Genomic DNA, 8,082 nt, shown 5'->3' with positions numbered 1-8,082 from the left:
CAACCATTACGCGCATTCGCTGTCTGTCCTGGTCGTTTTTGCCGTGTTCCATCACATCTTCTTTACCGGTGCGCTCTCCATGAACTGGCCCAGCGTCCTCGTGGCCTTCTGGGCAAACTACGCATGGGCAGCAGGAATGATCTACAGCGAGAAGATGCAGAACTCGATCAACCAGTTTCTGGGAAGCAACAAGGGCAACATTAGCATGGTCGGCGGTGCGGCCGCGGTGGGAGTAACCGACAACACCCTCGCGGGAGGTTTTGATATTTCTCAGATCTACAAGCGAGACGACTTTTCTGAGGTCCACGGGCCATCTGTATTAGACAGAGTGCAAAATATGATCCATCGACGAGCAAGCCCCGACAGCTCGACCAGTTCTCCTTGGCATGGCCATCCTGTCAAGCCGGGGCTTCCCTTGCCGGGGAATTACTCGGGGTTTGCAGGAACATTGGCACAAGAGACCATTCCGGCCTCGAATGCGTTCATGACAGGACTTATTTGGTTTCTCGCTCTCATCGGCTGCGTGGCTATCGCTGTCGTCCTTTTGAAACTAGCAATCGAGGGGCTCGCTCGGGCCAAGGTACTCAAAGAGGACCGATGGCGCCATTTCCGGGCGCACTGGCTGCGATACGTTGCTTCTGCCGTCCTGAGGACGGTCTTCATCGGGTTCTACATGATGATCTTTTTGACTCTGTTCCAGTTCACATTCGGCGGGTCCGCGGGGGTCAAAGCGGTTGCGGCGGTGGTGTTTGCAGCCTTGGTGCTGGGCATGGCCGGCGCGGCTGGATACGCGTTCTGGTATCGTTTGAGATCTGGAAACTTCATCTCCCAGCCCGACAGGCTGATGTTGAAACGGGAGCGTCTGCTCTGTCTGCCGTGGTTCAGCCTCCATCGGCAAAGCCAGCTCAGTGAGAAAGACAGGTCGCTCAAGTTTGTCTGCTCTTTGCCGTGGTGGAGAATTGCTTATGAGGATAATTCGGAGCGACCCTCTGTCCACGAAGACGAAGACTATCTGAGCAAATTCGGGTGGTTGTACGCCCGATTCCGGAGGACGCGATGGTTTTTCTTCGCAATCTGGCTGGTGTACGAATTTGTGCGTGCCTGCTTTTTTGGAGCAGCGGCCGGCCACCCCCTGACGCAGGTGTTTGGAATCCTCGCTGTCGAGTTTATTGCGCTTATCACGATCGTGTGGATGAGGCCGTTCGAGGCCACGCGGCTGAATGCGCTGATGGTCTACCTTTTGGGTTTCAGCAAGGTCTCGACCGTCGCGCTGGCATCGGCGTTTGATCCTCGATTCAATCTGGACCGCATCACGACCACGATCATCGGTATTGTCATCATTGTCATTCAGGGGGTATTGACGATTTTCCTCCTCATCTCCGTGGTCATTGGCGCCATCACCAGCTACATGTCCCTTTCCCGATACCGGGAAGAGGAGCGCTTCCATCCGCGGTCGTGGCGTCCCATGCGCTCCAAGTATCTGGCACATGTCGAGAAGGCCGCTCTCGACCTGCCACCGCCGCCACCCCCTGAACCAGAAGAGCCCAAGGCGCCTTCTTTCAATGTGTACTCTGTCCAGCGATATCCGAAGATTGAGGATGAGGACGAGGATAACATTGCGCAGTTTCCCCATTTCGATCCCATGACCGACATTCCGGAGGAAGGGGAAGAGGGCGAGGGGGAGAACGAGAATCCAGGCCGGTCCACCCCTGTCCCACAACGGCGGTCCCTATCCGTCCGGTCGAGCGTGAGTTATTCGAATCTGCCGTACGGTGCGCGCCCGGTGCGCGCAAGCTGGAGCAGTCGCGACGTCGCGATATGGAACGACGATCAGCGAAGCGGCGCTGCGTCGCCGGTCGGCGGAGCGCCTCTGCCCCGTAGAGCGTCGAGTCGGCTTCGCCAGAACAGCAGCATGAGCCTGCGCGAGACGGCTATGCGACCGAGGGCGAATTCGCGGGGGACAACGCTGCCACTGCCGCGGTCAGAGTCTCCCGCGACGGTGGCCGTCCCGGAAGCGGATGTGATTCCGTCGCTGGGCAGCCACGTCCTGGACGATGTGAAGGAGGATTCGCGGGAAGCATCCGCCAGATGATCTTCTTCTATATCGGTTATTTGTCGTTTTTTTTTACTTGTCTCACGACATCATGTTACGGACACGATGTGGTCTTCGTATCATATCATCCACATGCATGCATGCATTAGTTGGGCGCAGTGGCAGTGGCAGGCAGTTTTATTTCCAGCGGCATATTATTATTATCATTCCCGCATTTTTTATTTTACACGTTCTTGCGTTGCATTCGTTTTGCATCTACCAGACGAATGAATCGATCACTCGATCGCTTTGATAGACAGAGACAGATGGATAAGATAGATAGAGGAGATGACATGGCATGGCATGGAATAGCATAGCATAGCATTAGCGATGTGATGACTATTTTTCCAGCGTACAGAACAAAATCAAATAAATAACCTCACCTCAGCTAAGATAAGAATAAGAAAGAAAACTTGATGATTTGAATAGACCCTTTATTTTTACTAGTATTAGTCCATCAATATACGCTAGAACCAGACACAGTAAGCATCCGGTTGTTTTTTCCCCTCTCTCTCTTGCTGGCTATAATTATACAGAAGCATAATTCAATTAGTATCCATCTAATCAATAATCTCATCCCATCTCGCGTCTTCTCACTCGATGGGGAAAAAAAATAAAGAAAGGCAATAAATGCAATCAATGCAAGACCACCTACCCTACATATATAATGCGTGTATTTGCACGCACAGCCCTGCAGATTGCACACACATAATCCTAAATAGTTCCAGCAGTATCAATCAATTCCTCGCCACCAAAAGCATTTCATTAATGTGTAATATATAAAATATGATTCAAGGTCCATTTCGACGCTCTTCTCCGCATTCGCCGGGTTTTCTTCTCTCTCTCTCTCTCCCGTCTGCTGTATGTACTGTACTGTACTGTACTGTATACAGGAACCAAGATGTATCATGCCCAAATACATGTATCTACATACACACTTCCTGCCTAACTACATGTTTGTCGTTCATATAGTAGTAGTATATGGATATGATTTTTTTTGTTTTTGTTTTTATTCCAATTGCCTGTTTACAATTGTTGCAGGGCTAATCTTAGTAAGACTAATTGTTGACGATCGATCGATCGAACAGATCAGATCAGTGAAAGTAGTAAGTTGGATTAGTAAAAGGTCTACTAATAATTAGAGAGTTAGCTCCTTGTCAACCTTTACCAGAGACTGTATTGTATGTCAGTAGTGCTGTGTGGGGTATCGACACCCACCCTAATGACTCATCCCTGGATTGAATTACCAAGTATCGACTACTGTACTCAGCATTGTGAAGCAGCCCATATGCTTGCTCCTTCTAGTATTACTTAGAATGCATAACATACAGTAGAAACTAGAGAAACTAGAACATTATTTGCGTCCATAGCAATGGAGACCAGATGCGATGCGATGCATAACTGCAGCTAACAAAACAGAACAGAACAAAAATGATGTCCCTGTCCTATCGTTATCAAGATCCCAATGAAAGTGAAATCTGAGAGTTAATTTAATTGGAAGAGAAACCGAAAAAGGAAAGATATTAGACATTGATTGACATAGAACTATTTAAGAGGAAGACTTCACAGTCGACGCGTCATGAGCGACATCTTCGGCGCCTTCTTTCGTCGACCCCTTGAGGCTGCGTCTGTACAGGAAGATTCGAGTCACCTGAACGACACCCACGCAGCCGAGGAAGAAGTTGACGGCCGCGAGCCTGCAATCGTCAGTCGAGGTCGACCACAGCGCATGAATGTGAGAATGCACTTACAGCAGATTACGAGGCTTGATGATGAAGCACCATCGGGTCCAGATGGCGCCCGTGGCCATCAGAGCGACGTTCTGAGTCAGAGAGAGCTTCTCTGCGGGACGTTGGAAGTCGGAGATACCGGCGAGAACGAGCGCCCACTAGACATATTGTCAATCGTTGTATTCCTACGATTCGTCTGATAGGACATAGCCATGACAGAATTGTGTTGTCGCTCACGGCAGGTTATGTTTATATCGTACCTTCATAACGGGAGCCCTGTCAGAGTCGTCAGCATCGTCATCCACCATAAACAGCGACTGTATCAACCTACCAGAAATGCACCGTCTTGATGCCAACAGGGCTGTTCCATAACCGCTGGAACGTGCTCTGCTGCTGCTGCTCCGCGGCGCCGGCATCGGTGGTCTGAAAACGACGGCCCTGGAAGCCAGGTCTGCGAAAGGAGGCGGTCGCATTGCGGAAAGCCGCTCTGGAATTGTGGAAGAAGCGAAGACCAACACGCGACGACATGATGAGAGGGTTTGTATATAGAATAATGACAGATGGTCGACGATGGGCTTTCAACAGGGATCTTTTTTTTCTGAGTGGAGATGGGAGAGGAAGCCGGGGAAAACTCCGATCGGAGAAGCAACCTTCAGTTCAGTGATGACCAGCACACGGTGAATGAAAGAAATGCTCCTCCAGCACCTGGCAAGTGCTATTAATTGATTAAATGCGCGAGGTGTCGACCTGACGTGACATCAGACTCACCGGCTGGGGAAACGACAGCGCGATCGGAAGCAAAATCGGAGAGTCGCCCGGCTGATGTAAGCGGTGACAATGCGGCGGCGTTGATTGGCTGGAGCGGCTACAACTCCGTCGGAGCGGGCAGGATCCATCCAGATCTCCAGCAAACAGCAGTCAGGCTTGCGATTGCTCTGCTCCTCAATTGCCCTACTCTGCGTCACAGCCTCCAATTCACAAGTCGGCGGAGGTCAGACTATCGATTCCTCTTTTCCAACGTATCTGACTCCTCGCAATGTCGGCCAAATACGCCTTCAACAAAAGTTTGAAGGAACTCCGGTTCCTCTTCTGCCAGACCTCCCCTCACAGCGAAGCCACCAGGTGAGTGAAATCTCGCATCCATTGTTTTCAGTCGGTAGAATTTCCCTCCATGCTAACACTGGCGGTCACGCAGGGCCTTCTTGAACCGCGCATACCCAACCATGAAGAAGAACAACCCTTACGTGCCGATCCTGATCCGAGAAGCGTCAGGGACGCAACCCAGGGTGTTCGCCCGATACGGTACGACACCTGACTGAACGAGGTATATAATACAGTGCAGTGCTGATTGCTTTACTCTTTTCGGACAGAATTCGGAAAGGAGAAACAGGAGCTGTTGACGGGTAAGTATTTACGAAAGAGAAGGGAAGAAACGCACAAGCTAACTAGCTTTCGACAGGTCTGACGGATAAGGAGATCGAGGAGAAAGTCACGTCTCTCGTCAAGAATGCGCTATAGATATCCCAAATCGAAATACCAAATCGAATACCTTGCATTATTTGTCTCATGAGTCTGGTTATTATGTAGCGATTGGGCTGCTGCTGTACCTATACATGAAATGCGAAAATGTTCCTTGACAATCGGTCTTTGTCGAGATTACTGAGCCTCGGCATTAACTTAGACCTCCATACTAACAGGCATTATTCAGGCAGGCTAAAGACTTTGATAGGATGACTGCCGACGACTAGATTTGACGATCCAACAGCGGATCGTCATATTGTTATCTCCTCATTTATTAAGATATAATATTGACATTCTATTCAGCACAAGAGATATATATACACATACACCATTTCTGCGCCTTCACTCGACAAACTGTACACAAGAAAGTGCCTTACAGCGACCCGTTAGTAGTAGGGACCTCCCCAAACCGGAACTGCGCCCAACCCAAGCTCCCCTCGTTCAGCGTAAACAGTCTCTTCCCGACATCCTCCCCCGCCGCACCGGCCCCGACGTGGATGGGGAGGATATGATCAAAGGTCGGATGAGCCTGCCGCGCATCGGGCCTCTTGAGCAGGTCCGCCATGGCCTTCTCCCGCTTCTCGGGCGCAGTGGTCACAGCCTCCTTGAGCGCGTCGTCGAAGCTGACGGCGTACGGCAGCGGCCGCGGGTCGCCCCAGGTGAAGCGCATGTCGCGCAAGTTGTGCACGGCCATGCCGGACGTGATGATCTGGATGTTTTCGTCGCGCAGCTTCGACAGCGCCTGGCCGAGGCGGTAGTGCTGGATCGGATCCTCGCTGTCGAAGAGCGAGACCTGCACGATTGGCACATTCAGGGGGTTGGTCTGGGGGTCGAAGGCTGATGGGGCGCGTTAGCTGAGTCGTCCAGGACTGTATTATTTATGTACGCACCGCACTTGAAACTAACCCAGACGCCATGGTCAAGCCCTCTCTTAACACCCTCAGCCTTTATACCGGCTTCCTTGAGGGCAGCAAGAACCTTTTCTGCAACCTCCCTACTCCCTACGTTGGGGTATTTCTCCTCATAGTAGTGTTTTGGGAAGCCATAGAAACTTGACCTTGTTAGACATTTTCTCCGGAAGAAGCAGGATTTAAGTTTTGAGGGGGAAAAAAAAGGAACGGCCTACTCGTAAATGAGATCCGTCACCTCAGCCGTATTCACCTGAATCGTATCTCGACCCGCTTGCCAATGCCCCGAGAAGACAACCACGGCCTTGGGCTTCACCTTGGTCGTGATCTCGCGGCCAATTTCCTGCAGCTTGCGATGGGCAGGATGGTCATGTTGATACATGATGTTTGGCTGTGACAAGGGGTCGAATGGCAGATTGGTTAGTGAAATTCTTTCTTTCAGAAACAGAATAGACCGCAAACTCACCCCTCCATGGCTCAGAAAATACACAGGGGGTCTCATGACGGTGGTATTCCACTTGGAAACTGGAACTGGAACTGGCGACTGGCTCGCGAACGAAACCGCTGTTGCTGTCTTCTCCAGGAACCGGGAAGAAGAGACGACCGATTTCGTCGCAAAAAGGCGTGATACAGAAGAGAAGAGTCTGGCCGATGCTCCCCGAGTGACCTCCACGTTGCTGGGCAGATAATAAGCGACTAGGACCGCCGAAGCGAGAGCGAAAATCGACAGAAGAACAATCTTGGCGAAAGAGTAAGGTCTGGTATTGCTGTTGTCTGCTGCCTTTTTCGTGGTATCCCTTGATTCTTTCGACGAGGTAGACTTGGACGTCGAAGACATATATTTGTATAATGGACCGAGGTAGGTACCGTACTGACACTGACGCGCTCGGTTCGATTATCCTCCTCTGAGAGGTCTAGAACTATAAGATGATTGATAAGATCTGACTGATTGATTGATCAGTGGCAAATTGACGGGGCTGATTTATAATTATTCCTGCGGAATTATTATTGAGGCATTCAAGATGCAGGCAGTATATATACCTGAGCAGGTGAGTGGGGTACCGCGGAATGGTTGCGCGACTAGGGCTATTATTACTAATAGGCCAGTCTCATTCTCTACACCAGTGTCTTTTGCCCTAAATATAACTATTCTACGCATCGAGTCATGTATGCTAGGATGGTGGTAAGTGGGAAAAGGCGATGTAGCGAAAGTAATAGAACTTGAAGGATCTAGTGGACTGATCACAGCAAATACTACAACTTCAGCATCAAGCTCTTGAATATCCAGATTAAACAAGTAGCCTTGAACTCAGCCAATTGACTGTTATTTTTGCTTTATATCATGTCCTTGTCTAATATTATTCGTTCTGTATCTGGCTCAACTCCTGACTACTTACTACATAGTACTCTTGCCTAGATTCTCTTGGTAACGGCAACATGTCTACCAAGGTTCATCATTCTGTGGCACATCACCTGACTACAATATGCTTTCTTCTTTGCTGAGTTGATAACGAAAACTTATTTCCATCTAACTTCTAACCTCTACTCTCTTTCAGCTTCCACTCTACTTTCTTCCCTTTGCACTGACTTTTATCAAAGTCCACATGTACAATCCTCATGATGAGCATCCACGATCGCTTCCCGCATGGGATGACCCTGAAGAAAATGGAGAGTACTCAGATTGCTGTTGCGTCCAGTCAATTTCGGCTTAGACTCTCATTACGGAGAGATATGATCATGCGCTCAATGAATGTCTGGCGGTTTTCGAAGCTCGGAGACTTTCCAGCAGCGAAGTTGTGATCCTTAAATTTCGTGTTCAGTTCGTATTCCT

At 49.8% G+C, this 8,082-nt stretch overlaps 5 protein-coding genes across 5 annotated transcripts; 3 read left to right on the top strand and 2 right to left on the bottom strand.

The window, feature by feature from the left end:
• On the top strand, nt 1-2,092 carry T310_7652 (uncharacterized protein; the record flags this gene model as incomplete). The annotated part of the gene is made up of 1 exon (XM_013469568.1): nt 1-2,092. A coding segment is annotated over one exon (2,092 nt), but the record flags the coding sequence as incomplete, so codon positions are not given.
• A 786-nt stretch (nt 2,093-2,878) lies between these two features.
• Nucleotides 2,879-3,407, top strand: T310_7651 (uncharacterized protein; the record flags this gene model as incomplete). The annotated part of the gene is made up of 4 exons (XM_013469567.1): nt 2,879-2,953; nt 2,986-3,198; nt 3,235-3,273; nt 3,363-3,407. 4 exons carry the CDS (start codon nt 2,879-2,881, stop codon nt 3,405-3,407), a joined length of 372 nt encoding a protein of 123 aa, XP_013325021.1.
• Nucleotides 3,408-3,641: 234 nt separating this feature from the next.
• On the bottom strand, nt 3,642-4,350 carry T310_7650 (UPF0041 domain protein; the record flags this gene model as incomplete). The annotated part of the gene is made up of 4 exons (XM_013469566.1): nt 3,642-3,789; nt 3,844-3,980; nt 4,083-4,098; nt 4,154-4,350. 4 exons carry the CDS (start codon nt 4,348-4,350, stop codon nt 3,642-3,644), a joined length of 498 nt encoding a protein of 165 aa, XP_013325020.1.
• Nucleotides 4,351-4,858: 508 nt separating this feature from the next.
• On the top strand, nt 4,859-5,340 carry T310_7649 (NADH:ubiquinone reductase (H(+)-translocating); the record flags this gene model as incomplete). The annotated part of the gene is made up of 4 exons (XM_013469565.1): nt 4,859-4,944; nt 5,018-5,124; nt 5,193-5,225; nt 5,282-5,340. 4 exons carry the CDS (start codon nt 4,859-4,861, stop codon nt 5,338-5,340), a joined length of 285 nt encoding a protein of 94 aa, XP_013325019.1.
• Nucleotides 5,341-5,716: 376 nt separating this feature from the next.
• T310_7648 (uncharacterized protein) lies at nt 5,717-7,870 on the bottom strand (the record flags this gene model as incomplete). The annotated part of the gene is made up of 8 exons (XM_013469564.1): nt 5,717-6,136; nt 6,250-6,394; nt 6,470-6,686; nt 6,718-7,071; nt 7,124-7,171; nt 7,293-7,524; nt 7,649-7,692; nt 7,792-7,870. 8 exons carry the CDS (start codon nt 7,868-7,870, stop codon nt 5,717-5,719), a joined length of 1,539 nt encoding a protein of 512 aa, XP_013325018.1.
• Nucleotides 7,871-8,082: the final 212 nt, after the last annotated feature.

The sequence above is a fragment of the Rasamsonia emersonii genome, assembly GCF_000968595.1.
Source record: "Rasamsonia emersonii CBS 393.64 chromosome Unknown ctg1118621760572, whole genome shotgun sequence".
Classification (NCBI taxonomy): Eukaryota; Fungi; Ascomycota; class Eurotiomycetes; order Eurotiales; family Trichocomaceae; genus Rasamsonia; species Rasamsonia emersonii.
This window is presented reverse-complemented; position numbering and strand designations above follow the sequence as displayed.